Here is a 22649-nt window from a genome sequence, read left to right on the forward strand (position 1 = left end):
GAATGAGGGACTAAGCTCCCAGCTTCTCCCTGTGGAGCAAAAGTTGGACCACACAAATAGCACTCCAACTTTTCTGGCTGCCACTTGAGGGGCTGGGTTTTATTTCACCTGCCTCAGAACACTGATAGGACCTGACATGTGCTAGATTCCTAGAAGCCTAGAACAAAACTTGTGGTTTCAAGTAGCATGAAGGATTGAGAGGCATCAAGAATCTCCGGTATCATTGGTGAGGTTCTTATCCTATGTGAGGCCAGTCTGTGAAGGCTGGGAAAGAACCGTTTTGTCTAATGGAAAGACACTGACACAGAGTCAAGGAAAATGAAGAAACAGGGAAATATGCTCCAATTAAAAAAATATATGTATATATATAAGATAAATCTTCTGAAACTGATCCTCATCAAATGAACAGATATGACTTACCTAATGGAAAATTCAAAATAACTAACATGAAGATACTCAGTGAGTTCAGAACAACAATGCCTGAACAAAATGAGAATTTCAATATTCAAGAACAGACTAGATCAAGCAGAATAAAAGCTTAATGAACTTGAACACAACTCATTGAACTCATTGGAAATCATCCATCATCCAGAACAGCAAAACAAACAAACAAACAAAACAACGAATAAGAGTAAAGAAAGCTTATGCATTATGGGAGTCCCAAAGGATGAGAGAGAATAAAAGAACCAGTAACCTTATTCAAAGAAATAACAGCTGAAAACTTCCCAAATATGGATAAGGAAATAGACATCAAGTCCAACAATCTCAAAAAATACCAAATAAAATAAACCCAAAGAAATTCACATTGAGGCACATTATAATCAAATTGTCAAAAGTCAAGGGCAAAGAAAAAATTTTGAACTTAGCAAGAGAAAAGCAATTTGTCATATACAAAAGAAAACAAACCTTCATAAGAGTATAAAAAGACTTTTTGGAAAAAATCTTGTGGGCCAGAAGGCAGTGGGTTGATATATTCAGTGCCGAAAGGAAAATATTGTCACCCAAGAATACTATAACTATCAAAAAAGTTCTTCAACCAAAGTTGATAAAAACTTTCCCAAACAAAAGCTGAAGGACTGTATCACCACTAGACCTACCTTACAAGAAATGCTAACGGAAAAGAAAATTCATTAACTTGAAACGAAAGGATGATAAACAAAAACATAATAGCAGAAAATAGTATAAAACTCATTGTTAAAGATAAATACATAGACAAATACAGAATACTGTACTGATGTAATGGTGGTGGGTAAATCACTTTTAATTCTAAAATAAAAGCTAAAAGTCAGAAGTATTAAAAATAACTAAAAATATGTTAAGGAATATAAAATAAAAATAGACATCAATAACATGATGAGGAGAGAAGACAAAGTATAGAGTTTATGTATGAAAGTGAAGTTCAATTGTTATGAGTTTAAGATAGACCTATACTATATGATTTTAGTGAGCCCTATAATAACACAAAAAAACCCTGTAGAAATTACACAAAAGTAAAAAAGAATCAAGACCTATAAATATAAAACAACAACAAAAACAACAACAAAACACACAAAAATAGGAGTAGAAAAAAGCAATGGCTAGAATTACTACCCTGGAATAAAAGAATGATTCAACATAGCAAAATCAATTAACTCAATATATCACATTAACAGAATGAAGTTCAAATATCACATGATCATCTGAATTGGTGCAGAAAGAGCATTTGATGAAATTCAATATCCTTTCATAATAAAAAACTCTCAACAAATTATTAATGAAGGGAAAGTTCCTCCACTTAGTAATGGCCATATATAAAAAGCTCACACATAAAATATTATACTCAAGAGTAAAAACGGGAAACTTTTCCACCAAGATCAGAAACAAGGCAAGGATGCCCATTCTCACCTCTGTTCAAGATAGTATTGGAAGTCCTAGCAAGAGCAATTAGGCAAGAAAAAACAAAAGACATCCAAATAAGAAAGGAAGAAGTAAAATCGTCCGTGTTTTCACATGGCATGATTTTATATACAGAAAAACCTAAAGACTCCACACACAAAAAAATTAAAATTAATAAGCAAATTCAGTAAAGTGACCTGATAAAAAAATCAGTTGCATTTCTATATATTAATAAGAAACTATCTGAAAAGGAAACTAGGAAAACAATCTGCCTTCATTCATTTGTGATGATATAACAAAATACCTGAAACTTGGTAATTTATAAAAAACAGAAATTTATTTTGCTCTTAGCTCCAGAGGCTGGGATGTCGAAAATCAAGGTGCGGGCAGGTTCAATGTCTAATGAAGGCCTGTTTTCTCTGATTCCAAGATAGTTGCTACATCCACTGGAGGAAACAAACGCTGTGTCTACACATGGCTGGAGGCCAAAAGGCAAAAGGGGCAAAACCACTCCCGCAAGTGGTTGCTGTTATATACAGCAACTGTATATAACAAATTACAGTGGATGAAGAGCTTCAGGTACTTTGGCAACTATTACTATAACTGTTTGGTTTGCTACAAATCCATTTCCTGTCTGTGTAGATGCTGGCACTACTGACTCCCATCTCATTCAGGTAGGCACATTCTCCAACTCCTCTGATGGCAATCCTAAAACCAAACACAAAATTATTAAATATTCATAAACTGGACATCTACTTTTGTTCCTCCAATATAATCTTTAGCACCCCCACTCTCTATTTTTTAATGTGAATAAAAGAAAAACAAATGTCTGTTATTAATACTGCTTCTTAATAATATACACCCTTTCTATATATAGTTTCTTTTATGTTCTCAAGGTCCTTGCTTGAATAGCACTAGTTTATCATTTGTCCATACCAAACCCAGTTGTGTTGTTGATTAGGCATTTCATTGGGGTTTGCTATGCCTGCTTTTGTACTCAAATTAACTGCTGCTATCAGTGGCTTTCAGAGGAGATTATTTTCAGTCTTCTCCTGAACTGTTTCATAGATGTGTGAATATATATATATTTGCTTACTAGTAAATGATTAAAACGGCTTAGCTTTGATTGATGGAAGTAATTGGGTCCCTACATTTTATCTGCTCCAATGTAATAGTTACATTCAAAATACACCACTGAAATGCCCACAGTCCAAGGAACTGTTACTAGTGTCCTTCTGGTAACAAAACATTAGGAGTGATTCCCATAAGTTTCTTGGAGACTTTCCTTTTATGAATAGATGCAGCAGCTGGAAGAGTGGACTTAAGAGTATTGTGGATACCAGTTCTTCTGTGGCTTCCTAAGATTTTAGAACCCTTGCTGTGCACCAGCTGTTCTGTCTACATCCTAAATAGGATTTCAGCAAAGAAAAGTTTTACACCAGTGATTCAAAGTCCAAGAACTATGTCAGATGTCATCATATTAAAGATTTTAACTGAAATCACTAGTAAAGTCTTCCCAAAGGCACAGCTAATAAATGGAGCAGCATAAAAAGTATATTTCTTATCTCATACTGCAGAAAGTTTTCCATGATATTACACTTCTCACCCCCAAACATAATTCACACACATAACCACATATAAACAGAAAAAGGAAAAGGAGTCTCAAAACATACGAGATATTATATTCAGTACTGTCTGTCCATTTCCAAATGTGACGTAATGATTCTCTGCTAAGGCCAATCCAGTGGTCAGAAGAGCCTTTGTATCTTTTCAGGAACTTCTATTATAAAACACAGAAAGCGAAAACATGTATCTCTTTCTCTCATATTACTCTTGAGTCTTGATCCTACAGCCTCCTCTTTTTTGGATGGGAGCATGGTGTTATTGAGAAGCACAGACTTTGGAGTTAGACTAGTTCTCAATTCTTCCAACCCTAAATTACTTTACTTAAAATAACCATCCCCCAGTTTAACTGGGAAAGTCCCAGTTTATATCTGTCACTCCAGCATATTAACAATGCCCATTTGCAATAGCAAGATGTCCCAATTTGGATGGCAAATTACATGATTACCTTATTTCTCAGTAGAATGGGAAAAACACATCTAATCCTGCAGGTTAACTACGAGGATTACGTGAGAAAATGTATTAAAATGTCTAGCAGTGTTCCAGGCAGAAAATATAACAAATGTGAGACACTAATATACATCTCATGCCCTAAATTCTGCCTGGAATGGGATCCTTCTTCATCCTTCAGCTTTCACCCTCTGCAGCCTACCCTTTCAGGAGGCTAGGTATTCAGCACAAAACATGATCCAAAAACATTTCTTACCAATTCCTCCATGGTTTCAAACTGAGCAAGACTGGCTTCTAATGAGGCACAGAAGGTCTGGCTGAAAGTCCAATTCCTTGCATCTTCAGAAAAATAAAAACACTTGTTTCCAAATCCAATCCAGTTTGCTGGGCAGACAGCGTTCATACGATGCTCTATTGTTGCCTTTTTCTCTAAAAGTTAAGACAATCATAATGAATTAATAAATACATTTTCTCATCTCTTTTATTTTTCTGTTTACTATCCTGAGGTCAATTTCAAAGTGTGTATATTCAATTGTTGCTTTCCTAACTCATCACCAGGAGTCTTTTCCTAAGCACAACAGTCCTTAGTCCAGTGGTCTTCAAGCTAGGTACTCGTACCCCTGACTTTCCGAGGTATACAATAACACTAATAGTTTCAAGGAAATAAGTTTTTATACCATCAACTTCTGCAGTACTATACTACTCTCTCCTAGGATGATACAGATTTTCTCTTTCCCGATCCTCCTTTATATTAGCCCTTCTTCCCCTAAACAAAAGAAAGGCAGACTCCTTAGGTTTCCTGAATTTTTACTATAGTACATTTCTGGGGGTATAAAACCTTCCAGTGGACAAAACATAATATAATTCAAAATAGTTTTTGGTACCAAAATACAATCGAGGACTTCCTGTAGTTTTCTGTTTTATATATATTTTCATTAAATATGTATTAATAGTTTTTTTGGCCCTTGTTACAAGATGTTCTGCAATCAGCAAGATTTCAGAGTGAGACTATGGGAAGAATACACATTTTTGTTTTATAACATCATCTTTTCCTCCCTTAACATCCAAAAAAGAAGGTATTGCTTTTTGGAAGGTCTAGTGAGACCAAAGCAAAAAGGGATTTGGTAAAAAAAATACTGAATAGAAAAAATGAGTCTTATTTCCCCTCATATTTAAAGATAAGCAATTCTTTATAGTCACTCCCAATTCTCACCTCTAGGAGTAGTCATGAAATAAGAGGGTAAAAGCAAACAGCTTTTAGTATCACTTTTTAAGTATTACTGCTTCTTTTAATATAACAAAAACTGTTTTCAGGGATTATGAAATACTTTAGGTTCCACTGAATAAAACCCATTGGTAAAATGTTAACCTGATTTTTTTTTTTTTTTTTTTAGACTGGGTGTGCATTATTCATTAAGGTAGTTAAAGCTAATTTTATAAAATAATATTATGAAATAACTACTCCAGTTACAGTCATTTCTCAGCTTATTTCCTCATATAAAGTGTTTAATATGTTATTCTGTTACTAACAAAAAATAAAATTATATGCTAACTATTGGACCAATCAAGTTTTTTGGAAGGAAAAGATTAGTAGTTAAGACCAATTCATTATAGTCACAGGAAAAGTTTCATGTTGATGTTTAGTTTTAGTCATGGAGTTATCTCAGAGTTTTCATCAATGATTCTAATTTAATCACTCCAAAGACAAATATCACAGTTAAAAACACTATGTGCAGGTACTTAGAAAAGAATTAGCATGTCTTTTGTCATACTGCCCAACTAGTAAATAACTCAAAGCTTTAGCTGTACATGACATTGCATTATGGCAAATTATTGGCAGCAGAATATGGATTAATTCACATATTAAATATTTTTAATAATATATACTTTTTTCTCTTCATAATTATCAAAATTTGTAATATATTAAGTTGCTTTAAAATACTGAATATTACTACAAACTGTACTTCTCTCTTAATCTTAAGAAATCATTTTGAGAAAGTCTTAGGGTCTTATGATTTTTAAAAATAAAATAATAATGTATATAGATATTTTGTGGCAGAAAAAAATTTAAAATTGGTATTTGAAGAAAAGGAACAAAGTAAAAATTTTCTGAGATTAAGAAAGTTTTGGTTCATGTATTTTTAAAATAGATAATGGTAGGTATCAAATCACAACCATATTACATAGATATATTTAAAAGAACAATGTAGCAGATTAATTTTAGCATGTCAACATTTACAACGTACTAGAAATTATATCATTTGCAACTATTTAAATGTTTGATGAAAAATGTTAAATGATAACACATAAATTTGCCAGGGGATACTTACTTTTTCAAAATATTTTAGGTTACATTTTAGGAGTAACAGGAACAACAAATTCTTGAAGGCCACTAATACAATAGGAACACATATACAGTTCCTTACTGATGTTAAGTTGTCTCTCCCTGAGCAGTCCCTACATGTGCCCAGCAATGCTGAGGACCTATTGCCTCCTTATACAAATGATGAGGATTTTTTTTTTCTTTTTTAAGTACAGGCATACCTCGTTTTATTGCATTTTGCAGATGTTGCATTTTTTACATATTGAGGGTTTGGGCTAACATGTCGAGCAAATCTGTTGGTGCCATTTTTCCAACAGCATGTGGTCATTCTTGACTCTTGTCACATTTTGGTAATCCTCACAATATTTCAAGCTTTTCCATTATTATTCTATCTGTTTGAGTGATCTGTCATCCGTGATCTCTGACATTACTATTGTAATTATTTGTGGCACCGTGAGCCACACCCATCTAAGATGGCAAACTTAATGATCAAATGTTGTGTGTGTTCTGGCTGCTCCACTCACTGGCCTTTCCCCAGCTCTCTCCTTCTCCTCAGGCCTCCCTACGATGGCCTCTAAGTGTTCAGGTGAAAGGAAGAGTCTCATGTTTCTCACTTTAAATCAAAAGCTAGAAATGATTCGGCTTAGTGAGGAAGGTACGTTGAAAGCTGAGAGAGGCCAAAAGCTAGGCCTCTCGCAGCAAACAGTTAGCCAAGGTGTGAAGGCAAAGGAAACGTTCTGGAAGGAAATTAAAGGTGCTACTTCAGTGAACACATGAATGATAAGAAAGCGAAACCGCCTTATTACTGAGATGGAGAGTATTTTAGTGGTCTGGACAGAAGATCAAACGAGCCATGACATTCCCTTAAGAGAAGGCCTAATTCAGAGCAAGTTCCTAACTGTCTTCAGTTCTACAAAGGCTGAGAGAGGTGAGGAAGCTGCAGAAGAAAAATCTGAAGCTAGCAGAGGTTGGTTCGTGAGGTTTAAAGAGGAAGGCAGCTCCGTAACATCAAAGTGCAAGGTGTAGCAGCAAGGGCAGGTGTAAAAGCTGCAGCGAGTCATCCAGAAGATCGAGCCAAAATCATGAAGTAGGACTCTCACAGCTCAGAACACACACATCCAGGACTTGCATAGCATAGAAGTCAATGCCTGGTTTCAAAGCTTCAGAAGACAAGCTGACTCTCTTGTTATCATCAGGCCTACGCCATCATCATCTCTCCCTTTGATTTCTACAAGATTTTCCTAATAGGTCTCCCAGCTAATACCCTTGTCTCCTAACAATCTATTCTCAGTACAGCAGTCAAATGATTATTCTACAATGAAAGACACATCATGAGATTCCTGTCCTACAACTTCCCTTTTCCTAATCTTCCTGTGGCACTAAAAGTGAAAGCCAGTCTTTAAATGAATTACAAGGTGACTCTCTACCTGTCCTGATCGCCTATCGTATTACTCTTCTTCTCTATCCTCGTCTGCATTAGCTGTAGAAGCCCCCTCGCTGCTCTTCAAACAAGCCAGGAGATCCCCCTCAGGACGTTCACTCTCCGTGTTCTCTGTCTGGGATAGGCTCCTTCATCTCCTTCAAGAGGTTAATGAAATATCATTTCCCCAGGGAGACTTACCATGGGCACCCTATGCATACTGCAGCCTGATCTACCGCTTCCTTTATTTATTATTATATGCATCTTCCTGATAGAATATAAGTTCCCAGAAAGCATTTCACACAGTGGCACAAAATGGAGCTCAATAAATATTTATTGACAGTGTAAATGTGTGGAGAATATTGCATAGTTTAGAGAACAAGTAACTTACCTGGCAAAACAATAGAAAATGCAAACACGCATGTACTCAGGGCCGCAATAATGAGAAAACAACAATTAACCTTGGCAAGGGTTACACGGGTTATAATTGCTAGACATTTTCTCTGAAGATTTTTCCCTGTAAAAGACAAATATCAGAATCTCAATGTCATGAAGGTGTTAGGGAGAAAAAATTAAATTTATCATAGAATCAACTCTAGGCTCAGCCGTACTTCAGCTCTCCTACTGCTAACCCCCTTTCACAAAAGGTTTGGGTCCATAAATGATAGTAATGGCCCAAAGAGGGCTAGAGATATGGAAAACTGAATTTTTCTCCCAGGGAACCTTCCAGTTATTGGAATAAGAGTTAATGAGAGAACAAGAAACAAAAAGTAGAAATCAGGATGAAAAAGAAACATATAAACCGTCCAGATTTGCCTTCAGAGTAAAAGACCCAGTGAGAAGTACTGAGTGAAACATTAAAAAATAAATCAATGTAATTCACCGTATTAACAGAATAAGAGATGGGAAAACACATGAGTATCTTAAAAAATGCAGCAAAAGTATGTGAAAATTTTAATATTCATCCATAACAACTCTCAGCAAGTTAGGAATTGAAGGACCTTCCTCAACCTGATAAAGGAATCTACAGAAAACTTCAGCTAACATCATACTTAATGGTAAAAGAATGAGTGCTTTTCCCCAGTGATCAGAAGTAAGGCAAAGACGTCTGCTCTCATCAATCCAACTTAACATTTTACTGGAGGTCCTATCGGGGGGGCAATAAGGCAAGAAAAAGAAATAAAAGTCAAACAGATTCTATTCACAGACAGCATGGTTGTCTACGTAAAAAATTCTAAGGAATCCACCAAAAGGCTACCAGAACGAATAAGTGAGTCTAGCAAAGCTGCAGGATACAATGTGAATGCATAAAAAATTATTCTGTATTCTAGTAATTTTCAAGTGGAAATTAAAATATAAATACAGTACCATTCTAGCCAAAGCAATCAGGCAAGAGAAAGAAATAAAGGGAATCCAGATTGGAAAAGACGAAGTCAAACTTTCTCTGTTTGCAGATGACATGATACTATATATAGATAAACCTAAAGACTCTATCCAAAAACTCCCACAGATGGTTAATAACTTTAGTAACATTGTAGGATACAAAATAAATGCCCCCCAATCAGTTGTCTCTATATACTCAAATAATGAACTAACAGAAAAAGAAACAAATAAAGTAAGCCCATTTACAATTGTTATGAAAAAAATAAAATACCTAGGGATCAATTTAACCAAGGAAGTGAAAGACCTCTACAATGAAAACTACAAACCACTTCTGAAAGAAATTAAAGAAGATGCTAAAAGATGGAAAGATATTCCATGCTCTTGGATTGGAAGAATTAACATTGTGAAAATGTCTATACTACCCAAAACCAATCTACAGATTCAATGCAATCCCCATCAAAATACCAATGACATTCTTCACAGAAATGGAAAAAACAATCTTACTCTTCATATGAAACACCAAAAGACCCTGAATAGCCAAAGCAATCCTGAGCAAAATAATAATAAAGCCAGAGGCATAATACTACCTGACTTCAAATTATACTACAAAGCTATTGTAATCAAAACAGCATGGTACTGGTATAAAAATAAACATTCAGACCAGTGAAGTAGAATTGAGAACCCAGAAATCACCCCTTGGGTTTACAGCCATCTGGTATTAGACAAAGGCATCAAAAATCTACATTGGGGAAAAGACTGCCTCTTCAACAAGTGGTACTGGGAAAACTGGATATCCATATGCAGAAGAATGAAACTAGATATGCATCTCTCACCATACACTAAAACCAACTCAAAATGGATTAAAGACTTAAGGATAGACCTGAAACTGTAAAATTACTGAGAGAAAATATAGGTGAAATACTTTAGCAACTAGGTCTGGGCACACGCTTTATGAACATGAGCCTGAAAGCACAAGCAGCAAAAGAAAAAGTAAACAAATGGGACTATATCAAACTTAAATGCTTCTGCACAGCAAAGGAAACAATCAACAGAGTGAAAAGACAACCTACAGAGTGAGAGAAACTTTTTGCCAACTATGCAACTGACAAAGGATTAATATCTATAACTCATAAGGAACTCAAGAAATTATACAGTAAAAAAACCAAATAACCCAATTAAAAAATGGGCAAAGAAGCCAAATAGACATTTTTCAAAGGAAGACATAAAAATGGCCAAAACGTACATGAAAAAATGCTCAGCATCACTAGTCATCAGGAAAATGCAAATTAAAACTACACTGAGATACCATCTCACCCCGGTTAGACTGGCTATAATCAAAAAGACAGTGAATAACAAATGCTGGTGAGGGTGTAGAAAAAAGGGAACACTCCTACACTCTTGGTGGGACTGTAAATTAGTACAACCACTATGGAAAAGAGTATGGAGGTTTCTTAGACAAGTACAGATAGATCTTCCATACGACCCAGCAATCCCTCTTCTGGGTATATACCCAAGAGGAATGGAAATCATCATGTTGAGGAGATACCTGCACTCCCATGTTCATCGCAGCTCTGTTTACAATAGCCAAGACAGATCAGTGGATGCCAAGGTCTAGGGGCAAGGGAAGGGAATGTCTACAAAGAGGCATGAGGGATTTTGGGGAGGGGTATGTTTCTTTATCTTGATCTTATCTGCCTAAAGTCTGGACCCACCAAAGAAGAAAACAATTATTTCTAGTCCTTTTCCTAAGTTCTCATTAATTTAATTCATGTCACAGAAAGGAAGACTGGAGTCTGTCAACACACCTGGACCAATTTTGGTCACAGACCATTGTCTTACATTTTGGTCCCATTCAGTACTTTAAAGAAAATCATTTATAAGTCATTGTCTGCTTGACCCATTACACGCCCCCTAAGAACCATTTACTCCTACATCTCATCTCCAGTTTCCCTGTGAAGAGAGGTTTATAAGTAAGCTCTGTACTCCAATGGAAAACTGGAACATTACTCTCTTGTGATTCCCCCATGCTTTGCCATCTCCCAGCACAATAAATAATAAAATTTGTTATATCTTTTCTTCATATTGATCTAAATTTGTCAGTGATTTTTATTAAAAAACTTCAGAGGTGAAGAGGAAGTTTTCCCTTGGTCCCTACACTTTACCTTTCTTATTTCTCTTTCTCATTTATTTATATTTATACATTCCTTACTTACATTTACATTATATACAAATATATCCCTTTATAAATTATTATCTATTATATATTATTATTTTATTATTTATTTATTTTTATTTATTTACTTATTTCTTTTTCTTAGTTATTTCACTTTCTTATGATATGCCCTCTTTCTATAACCTTCCCAATTTATATGCTTTTTATAATACACTCTGAACACAACACCCTTCAAATATCCAGCTGGAAAAACAGTATTAGGAATTATGCCGCAGAAGAACAATGAACCATATTACTGGACTAATTTTAACTCTTAGTTTCGTGACCTAAAAAACTTCCTTAACTTACAGAAACAGCAATGACTGGTCAAATATTTAGTTTCAGGTTTGCAAGCACTAAGCTTAGCTGATAAACATCAACATTCTTTAAGCATTTTTTACTGTTGTTTCATATACACCCAATAAATATCCTGTCCTCCCAAACAAAAAAACTAAAATTGAAGGAGGAGGGAAGAAGAAAAGAAAAAGATTTAAATAAATGTTTTTCAAAAAGCGAAAGAGAAATAAGGAACTGAAGCAGAACTTGAAGCAGAAACATGCACCCATGAGGTTGTTTGTTCCTCTTCCTCATAAAACTTGCCATAAACTGAAAATGCTAAAGGGTTTGCTGATGGCTGTGTGCAGCCTTTCACCCGCACCCCTGAATCCTTGCATCTTTTTAATTACTAAGGATCTATAAAACAAAAGTCTCAGCTTTTGCAGAGCAACTTCTGTTGGTATAAATACTGCACAGTTGTTGGAGGCCGAGTTTGCCCTCACTCTGGGATATAAAGGACCTTTTATTTAACATCATAATGTGACTTGATAGAGTGCAAGTCACCAGAGACCTGGGAAAAATAGAGAACTAATGATATGAACACAAAGAACATTTTTTTCCTCATACTCTTGTAATCTAATTCACTGTTCATTTCTCATGCCCCAGAAATACTTAAATAACATACACAGTAATACACTAACTGATGGAACAATTACACACCTATCCTTCCATCCACCCCTGTCCCCTCCAAACGTGTCCCCTTCTGTGGAGACTGTGAAGTGCTAACACGGCTGAAACCCAGTTTCCCTCTTGCTTCAGTGGAAGAAAAGTGCCCTCCCCCGTATCTCTTTTCAAATTCCATCTGTAATGTTACCGGATTCTTCCTCTTCCAAGCCATCTCTGCAGGTAAGCTCTGTGTTTAACACAACCAGTGCAGCCTCTGAAGGCGTCATCTTTCTTAGATCAACAGCCTAAGCTCTCCTCATATGCATGGGCTGTAGAAATAATTTTAATCCACCATCAACATTTCCTCAGCCTCAACCAATGCGGTACAAGTTCAAGCCGTCTGGAAAAAAAAAAAAAAAAAATAGAAATGAAACTCTAAATGCCTTAGAATTTCAAAATGTGAAATCTTTTTTTTTTTTAATTTTTTTTTAAATTTATTTATTTATTTGTTTATTTATTTATTTTTAAATTTTATTATGTCGATATACATTGTAGCTGATTATTATTGCCCATCACCAAAACCTCTCTCCCCCCTCCCTCCCCCCCAACAATGTCCTTTCTGTTTGCTTGTCGTATCAACTTCAAGGAATTGTGGTTGTTATATCTTCTTCCCCCCTCCCCTCGGTTTTTGTGTGTGTGTGTGTGTGTGTGTGTGTGTGTGTGAATTATATATTAATTTTTAGCTCCCACCACTAAGTGAGAACATGTGGTATTTCTCTTTCTGCGCCTGACTTGTTTCACTTAATATAATTCTCTCAAGGTCCATCCATGTTGTTGCAAATGGCAGTATTTCATTCGTTTTTATAGCTGAGTAGTATTCCATTGTGTAGATGTACCACATTTTCCGTATCCACTCATCCGATGATGGACATTTGGGCTGGTTCCAACTCTTGGCTATTGTAAAGAGTGCTGCGATGAACATTGGGGAACAGGTATACCTTCGACTTGATGATTTCCATTCCTCTGGGTATATTCCCAACAGTGGGATAGCTGGGTCGTATGGTAGATCTATCTGCAATTGTTTGAGGAACCTCCATACCATTTTCCATAGAGGCTGCACCATTTTGCAGTCCCACCAACAATGTATGAGAGTTCCTTTTTCTCCACAACCTCGCCAGCATTTATTGTTCAGAGTCTTTTGGATTTTAGCCATCCTAACTGGGGTTAGATGGTATCTCAGTGTGGTTTTGATTTGCGTTTCCCGGATGCTGAGTGATGTTGAGCATTTTTTCATATGTCTGTTGGCCATTTGTATATCTTCCTTAGAGAAATGCCTACTTAGCTCTTTTGCCCATTTTTTAATTGGGTTGCTTGTTTTTTTCTTGTAAAGTTGTTTGAGTTCCTTATATATTCTGGATATTAATCCTTTGGTGAAATCTCTTTTAACCTAACTCCACAGAGTTCTCTCTCTTGCCTACATAGAATAACAAGAACCAGTTCTACTCTCCTGCTGAAATAAACTAAAAAGAAGGGGAAAAAAAAGATAAAGTGTATTAGGAAAGGGAAAAAAAGATAAAGATCCTTTGGAAGACAACACTGGCTATCACCCACTGAAGGGCAGCAATCCTCTGGAAACAAGGTAGGTGAGCCTAAGATTTCCTTAGCTTACTACCCTGAAAATTTTCAGGGTGTGCTTAAGAAAGGGAACCCCAAGCAGATGCCAATGGATTGCACGAATTGAGTAGGTGGAGCTCAGAGACAACACCTCCAGATGACAGAGTATCAGAATGCAGAAAGACGTATATAGAGAGAGAGAAGTCTGGAGGTCAACAGAGTCCATCCTTGAGTATAGTACCCTGACATGTGTGAGAAAACCACCTGCAGATAGAGAACAAAAACAAAAGCAAAAGCAACAAATGAGATGACTGCAGGAAACAGCATCCAGCGTTCTCATGGAAATGAAAATAGTGAGTGTTCAGAACAGCCAGACTGGAATAGCTCATCACTCAAGGGGAATATCCAGAGGACTCAAAATACCTTGCCTCAATAGTGGGGAGTGATTAGCTATAGACTATATGGTGTTCTGATCCCCTCTAACAAATCTTTAAAGGAAGACCCAATAGTATAGAACTGCTTCCAAATATTTTAATTATGTCCCAGAACAAATTCAAGAATTTTTAGAGGAATGCAAAAATATCCAGCACCCAACAAGAAAAAATTTACAGTCTCTGGAGTGTAATCAAAGATTGCAAAGCAGAAAAGAATCTGGAAACTCAAATACCCATTAATAGTAGAATGGAAACATACTATAGAGTGTTAATGCTGTGAAATACTACACAGCAATGAACAATGAACAAATTCCTACTACAGGCAACAACATGGATGAATCTCAAAAACCTAATGTTCAGTACAAAAGGTCAGACACTACAGAATACATCTTGAACTGTTCCATTTATACAAGCAAAAATAATCTGTCAAATCAAGAAAAAGGATTCTTTTGTGGAGCAAAAAGAGAAGAGTTATTGGCAGGGGCACAAGGAAGTTTGAACACTGCTGATAATATCCATGTCATGATTAGGGTGGTGGTTGCATGGATGGGTGCTTTCTTTGTGATAATCAGGTTAGGGTATAATTATTCACTGTGCTAAATAAAAATATTTACTAGATATATTTGTAACAAAAAAAAAAATCCCCGTTTTAAAAATAAAACCACTCATTGTGCACATTACATGAATTAGACTGGGTGTCTGGGGGAAGTGTGGGGGGGTAGAAATGAGACTAAAAATAGAAATAAATAAAATAGGAGAGTCTGTACAAGTGTCTATGATGATAGTGTGACATCAACTTTGTCTACAATTAATTTACCACGTGGGGGACAGGGGTGTTTTTCTTTGGGAAACGGCTTTATGCGGGTGATGGCACTTTCACTGAACCTTAAAGGAAGGGTAGGATTTCCGCAGAATAAGTTGAAATTAAGTTATTTCAGCTACAGGGAACGAGGTAGAACAATGATTCTCTACCTTGCCTATACATTTGAATCACAGGGGGCTTTTAAAAAGCAATTCTAATGCACAACAACTGACCAATTAAGCGCAGATACTTACGTGAAAATGTAAAGCCGTTTGTTTTCTCTTCTATAATAATGACCTAGTAATGCTATTTACAGGAAAGGTATCCTTTAAGACACCTAAACATCAGAAATTGTGGCTTTGCCCTGTAAAAGACTGCAATGTAATAATTTGCTTTGACTTAATAATTGTCCCACTTGTAAACTGATACCTTTGTCTCCTGACAGTACAATTACTTTTCTCCTTGTAAACCAGAGCTTCAGAATTTGTTTTCTTTCTTTATGTATAATTTCTTTCTTTATGTAAATTGAAACGTAGAGCAGACGTGAAGAATCCCTAAGCCGATAGAAACTGTTAGGCATCATAAGCTTTGCAAACATAAGCGAAACTTAACGAGCTATTTCTTGTAAATGCCTCTGTTCAAATAAAAGCAACTTAAGCTCAACCAATCAGAAGTAGCCACACACTTAACGGTAAAGACCAAACAGGGCTTATTTACCCTTAAACGTGAGCACATGCCCACTCATAATTTATCATCAGATTCCTCCTTCGGTTTGGTGTTTGCCAATTCATGAATTGCTTCTTGCTCAAATAAACTCTTTTAAATTTTATTGTGCCTCAGATTTTCCTTTAACAAGGTATGATGATAGATTAAAGTACTGATTATACTCGAACTTTTTATTTCTAACTTAAACAAAGACATTTCAGTCCACATGGGAGAAATATCACGTACTTTTAATCAAACATCCCATTTTCATATAATTGCAGTTTCACGTGCAGTTTTAAGAAATAATACCCGGGACATATACAGGAGAGATCTGGACAGATTTTCTATAATGACCCAGCCAGGGCAGATGCCCCTCTGATGTCTACTAGAGAGATGGGCATTCAGACTGATCGTGATTATACAGAACCATGAAAACTAAGCTAGAGCTAAGAGCAACATGTCATGAAAAGTGGCAGACCTAAAGACAAATCTCCCCAAGAAGGTTGGGGCAATTGTGTCCCAGGAAAATAAGGGGACTCGGGCTAGTTCTACACGGATTCCTGTCTTCCAATTATCTTCCACTATCAATGGTACTTGAGGTCACAACTTTCACAGGTTTCCACCCCAGGCAAGACCAGTGAACTGCGGCGGGGAGTGACAATGAACCAGGACACGAGGAACTCCTGTTTCCCTCTTTCAGCCTTTCCCAAAGCTCTTAAATAGCAGACCGCCGGGCCGCTGGAATCCTCCGCGAGCACCCCCAGAGTTCTGCAAACTCCAGTGACGAGGGCGGGCCGCGACATCCGCGGAGCCATCAGATTTCTCCCAACGGCCTGGCCCGGGAAGATGCTCACCCGGCTGCGAATCCTGGCGAAGGTGCCTTCTCCTTCCTCGGTTCTGGTGCCCTGTGACGGCTCCTCCTTCCGCCTGACGCCGGGGAGCGCGGGTGGCGGGCTCTCGGGCTGCGGATCTCCTGCCTCCTCTAGAGGAGGCCTCCGCGCCGCCTCTGGAGGAGGCCTCCAGGCGTCGCCCGGGCCCCGGCCCCCGGTCCCGCCCCCGGCGCTCCCAGCCCCTCCTCCTCCGTCCCCGCCCCGGCCCCCGGTCCCGCCCCCGGCGCTCCCAGCCCCTCCTCCTCCGTCCCCGCCCCGGCCTCGCCCCCGGCCCCGCCCCCGGCGCTCCCAGCCCCTCCTCCTCCGTCCCAGGCTCTCCCGCCCCCGGCGGGGGTGCTTCTGCGTCGGGTCTTTGTGTTTCCTCCGCGGGGGACGTGGCCCGCGAGGAAGCCCAAGACCTGTAAAGCACGAGTCGGGGCTCGTGGGCGTCCTGTCCTCTCCGGCAGGGACCCGTAACCTGCTCTGCCTGGGAGCGTTGTTCCGGGATCTCGTGGACCCCCCTGATCCCGTGATAAGGACCAAAAGGACGCCCTTGTCCCATGGCCAGATTTGGAGGCAGATCCCTGGGATTAGGGAACCAAAGCAAGGTCTCCCCGGGCCTGACTGTCAAACTGGGAGGGGAGAAGGGGGTGAATAGGTGGACGCGGAGGCTCTTAGCCGGTGAAACTGCTGTGTGTGACACTGCAGCGGTGGATAACGTATCATTATTTCTCAGAACCCAGAGGATACACAACACAAAGAGTGAACCCCAAACTATGGACTTTAGCTAATAATAATGTATCGATATTCGTTCGTCAATTGTAACAAAGGCCTTACACTAATGCGAGATGTTAGCTCGGGAAATTACGGGGAGCAAGAGAAGGGATATGGGAACTCTCTACTTTCCACTTAATTTTTCCTTTTCTGTAAAGCTACCCTAAAATGGTCTATTAGTTTTTTTTTTTTTTTTTTAACAAAGTAGATGACTTTTTGTCAGTATTGTAATTGTTTTCAGCTCAGTGACATAGGAACCTATAATCATCCCCCACTTACATAATTTGTTGCTGCTTATACATAAAGAAAGATAAACGCCCTCTGCCCCAGGATACAGCAAGATTATAATTCTTACATGATAATGAAATGCCCTCTATCACATTTCAGAAGGAGCACCTCAAGAAGTCCCTTCACCTTTTGATTATCTCAGAAAGTACAGAAAAACATATGATATTAATATCTAAGTTTATTGCTTATCCAGCAAATACATATAGATAATATTGATTTTAGTCAATCGTTAAACTCATTATGTGGGACATAGACTTTCGTGCTTTCTATTTTCTTTTAAACTGTAACTTAGTTATTCTTTTTAGTCTTGGTGTTTCTTTTCTGAGTAGGAGATATGTCTACCAGTTATTTGATATATGTAAATGTAGTTGTGTTTCACTATTGTTAAGGAGTTCTCAACTTATAGTTTGAGTAAAAAATATTTTTTGAAATACAAAAACTCATAATTTTTCCTGTAAAAATAGTAATACCAGATGTAATTCTAATACACGCCTTACAAAGAAAAGTGTCTGTGGGAAATGACTGAATTTGAGTGCGTGTCGTGCTCTTTTACCTGCCTGTAATCTTGCTGGCTGGGCCAATTGTTGAGCTAGGGCTGGGTCTGGAGCTCACAGACCCCTCAAGCCCGTTGTCCACACCAGGTCACAAACTCTTCAAACGCCAGGCTGGGTCACCAGACCCCTCACACACAGGTCTGTAAGCTAGGTAACCACCAAACAGGTCTTTGGAAGCCATAGGTTGGAGAGCATAGACACTCCTGCGGTGGATGCCTGAGGCACTAAACGCCAGCCAAATTGGCAGTGATGTCCATGCACACTAACTCCACCCGCACTCCACCCGCACACAACTTATTTACAAAGAATGCACCACACCACCCCCAAACAGACCTAAGGCGAGAGGGCCTGATTAAATTATTCTTTTCTCCCAACAATCCACCCCTTCAGGTCTCTTGCAGTACAATCTATGCATTCAGAATCTTCTGCAATGTTCCTTTAATGAGGATAGACGACCCTTACATTCACATATTACACATTCCATCCCAGTCCCAAAAGTCTTTAGCTTGTTGCAGCACCAACTCAAAAGTCCAAAGTCTCATCTGAGACTAAAGGCAAAATTCTTTTCAGCCGTGAACATGTAAAGAGTCAAAAACAAGTTTATCTACTTCCAAGATACAGTGGGACCAACATTGGGTACACATTCCCATTCCAGAAGGGAGGAATAGAAAGGAAAACAAGCCCCAAACAAATACAAAACCCAAACAGGGCAAATGTTAAGCACACTGGGACACCTGGACCCCTAAAGTGTTGGACAACCTCGCTCCTGCAGCTCTGCCAGGCACAACCTAGTGGGCAGCGCTGGTGCCTGCAGCTTTTCCAGGCCGGCGCTGCATGCTGCCAGCAGCCCCACAGTTCTGGGCTCCTGATGGTAGCCCCGCCATCCAGTGTCTGGCTCCACTAGACATTTCCTCATTGGGGGGTTCTCTGTGGGGGCTCCGACCCCACTTTTCTGCTCCACGTCGCTCCGTAGAGGACCTCTGCAGCGGCTCCACCCCTGCAGCAGGTCTCTGCCTGAGTCCCCTGGCTTTTTCATACATCATCCAAAATCTAGGTGGAGGCTGCCACGCCTCCACTGCTCTCACACACTGCTGGCCTGCAAACTTAACACAACGTGGACACCACCAAGGTTTTCATCTTTTGCTCTTCGGAGATGCTGAGGCAGGATTGCTCCAGCCAGAGCGGCTGGGATGCAGGGAGCAGTTTGCGGAGGGCAGCAGTGCCCCAGGTCTGTCCTCTGGAGAAACTCAGTTCTCCTAGGCCTCAGGGCTTGTGATGGGTAAGGCACCTTTCCAGACTTCTGAAATGCCCTCAGGGCCTTTTCGTTGTCTTGGCTATTAGCATCTAGCTGCCCCATCCCTGGCTCCTGAATTACTTGAATCAGCTCGGCTTACACTGGCTATTCACTCACAGTCTTGGCCAGTTCTGTAGCGTTCACCCACAGTTTGAACAACTGCATTCACACAGTCACTCTTTTCTCGGGTTTATACAGCACCTGGCCAGCCATTGGGTTTAAGTGGCACCCTCCAAGCCTTCTGCATTCAGACAAATGTGACATGTGTTTACTATATCGTCTCTAGAGCACATTACACCATCCACACCTAGGTCCCATAGCTGCAGCAGCCAGAGCCTTTCCCTGTTTCTGCTGCTTTACTGTCTCCCCAAGTCAACCAGTTCAGCCTGGGTATACGGGACATAGGTGGTGAACTGGGTCACTTGTGGATTGCCCACCGGTTGTCCATCTGGTCCCAATATGCTGCTCATGTCTCAATCTCTCGTGTACAACAGGTTGTGCCTGGAGACGCATGGTTTCCCCCAACTCACCACTGGGTTGGTTGTCTTCTCTGGTATGCAAGGCAGGAGTGGCCAGTCACTGCACGTCATCCTCCAGGACATTTATCCGTGCTTCCAGCAACTCTGCTTTCCACTTAGAATCTGCCAGTAGCTGTACATCATCTACCAGCAACCCTGCTTTCTGCCACAAATCTCCATCAGTTTGCAGCATAGTTAACAGCAGCCAGGCTCTGGTCAGTAGAAAAGTTGCCGCCGGGCACCACATGCTCAAGGACAGCCACATTTCTTCCTTCTTCCAAGGGCTTTTGGCTCCTGTACTTGCTCAGAATCCTGTCGCAGACTACACCAATTGTAGACCTACGGCTAACGTTGGAATCCTGCCAACATCACCCATTGTCAAGCTCTGGCTCTTTTACCTGCCCATAATCCTGTACCAACTGGGCCAGTTGTCAAGCTAGGGCTGGGTCTGGAGCTCACAGACCCCTCAAGCCCGTTGTCCAGACTGGATCACAAACCCTTCACACACCAGGCTGGGTCACCAGACCCCTCACATCCAGGTCTATTAGTTAGGTAACCAGCAAACAGGTCCTTGGAAGCTGTAGGTTAGAGAGCATGGCCACATGGTGGACACTGAGGCACTCAATGCCAGCCAAGTTGGCAGCGCCACCCATGTGCACTAACCCCACCCCCACACAACTTATTTACAAAGAAATGTGCTGCACCACTCCCAACTGGACCTAAGGCGAGAGGGCCTGATTAAATTATTCTGTTTTTACAACAAGTGCATCAAAACAGTTTCAAATGGATCTTGTTGGGTTTTTTTTTTTTTTTTTTTTTTTTTTTTTTTTCATTTTTCAAACTCCAAAAGACAGGTTTGAAAATCTGATGGCAGGCTATTGTATTTTGACTGTGTTTCTCAGATGTATCATCATAGCAAATATCATATAAGTCCATTCCTATTGTAAATATTGAGAAATAAAACAATTTAATACATAACACAGGACTGCTCATTCCTGGACCTACATTCAGAATTCTCCTGAACTCATAAGAAAGGCAATGTTCTATCTCACACATTAATGTCCTTTGTATATAAGGAGAGGTTACATAAATAAGTACACAGCCTAGAATTCTTTTAGGACAAATACATATAAGTAAGTTATTTGGATTTTGAGTAAAACAATTATTTGCAAAGTCTGTTTCTGCTGGAAAGTCTAACTGAAGTTGGCTCAAATCTTTATTCCGTCTTATTCCTTATTATTACCTAGTAATCAAATTGCAAACATTTGTGTGAAAAGTGATATATTATGTGAAGTGCTAGATGGTGAAATTTTAATAAAAAGGCCTACTGGTAAACAACTTATTTTTCATTGAAATGAAAAACCATTTATTGGACTTTCTTGACCTGCCTATACTAACATATTCCAGAGTTTCTCTGATAATAACATTGTATGGCAAATGTGGGACATAGACTTATTTCCCTCTCCCAGTACATACCAGAACCTCCCCCTGGGAATCTATCCCTGACCAAGGTAGTTTACCCAAGGAAAGGCACGTCTCCTTTAAGACAAATGGAAGACAGCAGGAAGCAGGAGCCCTGAGTAAATGAATTAGCATGTAAATGGAGTTAGAACACTGGTGTCAACTATCCTGGTGCCAGGAGGGGTTTACTTATCTACTCAGCCAGATCTCCTTTGAACTCTGAATCTGGTGAGGGTCTACACATAAGCATGTGAATTACGCCTCTCCTTTGATCTGTTCACTATAGAACTGTTGTATTTAGCCCATGGCAGTGTGGATTTCTAGCTGACCTGACGCCATCAGCACCTCCCATAAATCTAATAAACCAATGTCTCTACCTATTGCAATATTGGGTGAGTCCTTTGGAATAGGCAAACACTATGCGGGTGCCCTTTCAGATATGGGGTTCCCGTGATACAAACATCTCCATCATCACAGTTGCAATTTATTTACCTCCTCTTTAGCCTTAGCATGTTATTACTCAATGTGTGCATTGTAGATAGGTGGCAGTCCATTAAACTGTGTGTTACCACTCAATGGTGAGGCAAATAAAGACTTTAAGGAAAAGCATTTAAAAACATTTACAGAAACTCGACATTTTCATTTTCATGACAACTAAGACAGTGGATCTACCTTGTTGGACAGGATATAGATTAGTTTGGTGCTGTCAAACCCAGTGGTGGGTCACTTCTGACATGAGCTGTGTATGAGTCACGAGAACTTGGACCTCACTAAAAAGTGTCATATGTTAAGGTTATTTTCTCAGCTACAATCCAACTGTATGTACAAATCTGAAATCCACTTATTGCATCTTTCCAAGATAATCAAAATGGTTTTTTTAATTTACAGGACAACTTGTTGGAAATAGTTATTGATGAATTTACTGAAGACAAATTTTGAAAATGCAGCATCATTTGCTTCATTTTGGATAAGATTTAAAAATAAATAACCTTAGCTTGCTGAAATTATCATTAAATTTCTTTTCCTATTCCTTTGAACATACATCTTTGAAATTAGTTCCCCTGCTAAGAGGATGTCCGGAATGTTGTCGTCAGTGCAGCACAGCAAG

At 39.1% G+C, this 22649-nt stretch overlaps 1 protein-coding gene across 1 annotated transcript; it reads right to left on the reverse strand.

Moving 5' to 3' along the window:
* Window positions 1-2190: 2190 nt before the first annotated feature.
* LOC134360701 (C-type lectin domain family 2 member D11-like) lies at window positions 2191-16824 on the reverse strand. Its single transcript, XM_063075392.1, has 6 exons — window positions 16638-16824; window positions 12437-12628; window positions 8083-8208; window positions 4205-4377; window positions 3549-3655; window positions 2191-2583 (listed from the first exon to the last, which is right to left on the reverse strand). The coding sequence occupies exons 2-6, from the start codon at window positions 12513-12515 to the stop codon at window positions 2451-2453; spliced, it is 618 nt and encodes a 205-aa protein (XP_062931462.1). The 5' UTR covers window positions 12516-12628; window positions 16638-16824; the 3' UTR covers window positions 2191-2450.
* Between the last annotated feature and the right edge of the window lie 5825 nt (window positions 16825-22649).

Source organism: Cynocephalus volans, chromosome 12 (genome assembly GCF_027409185.1).
Source record: "Cynocephalus volans isolate mCynVol1 chromosome 12, mCynVol1.pri, whole genome shotgun sequence".
NCBI classification, from domain to species: domain Eukaryota; kingdom Metazoa; phylum Chordata; class Mammalia; order Dermoptera; family Cynocephalidae; genus Cynocephalus; species Cynocephalus volans.

What these genes read in the sequence shown, in the direction of transcription:
- LOC134360701 (XM_063075392.1), bottom strand. Translation starts at nt 12,515, where the DNA reads ATGACGCCTTCAGAGGCTGCACTGGTTGTGTTAAACACAGAGCTTACC. An exon ending in ATTTTCTATTGTTTTGCCAG is followed by an intron (nt 4,378 to 8,082) that starts GTAAGTTACTTG and finishes CTTAACTTTTAG; the next exon opens with AGAAAAAGGCAACAATAGAG. An exon ending in TTGAAACCATGGAGGAATTG is followed by an intron (nt 3,656 to 4,204) that starts GTAAGAAATGTT and finishes GTTTTATAATAG; the next exon opens with AAGTTCCTGAAAAGATACAA.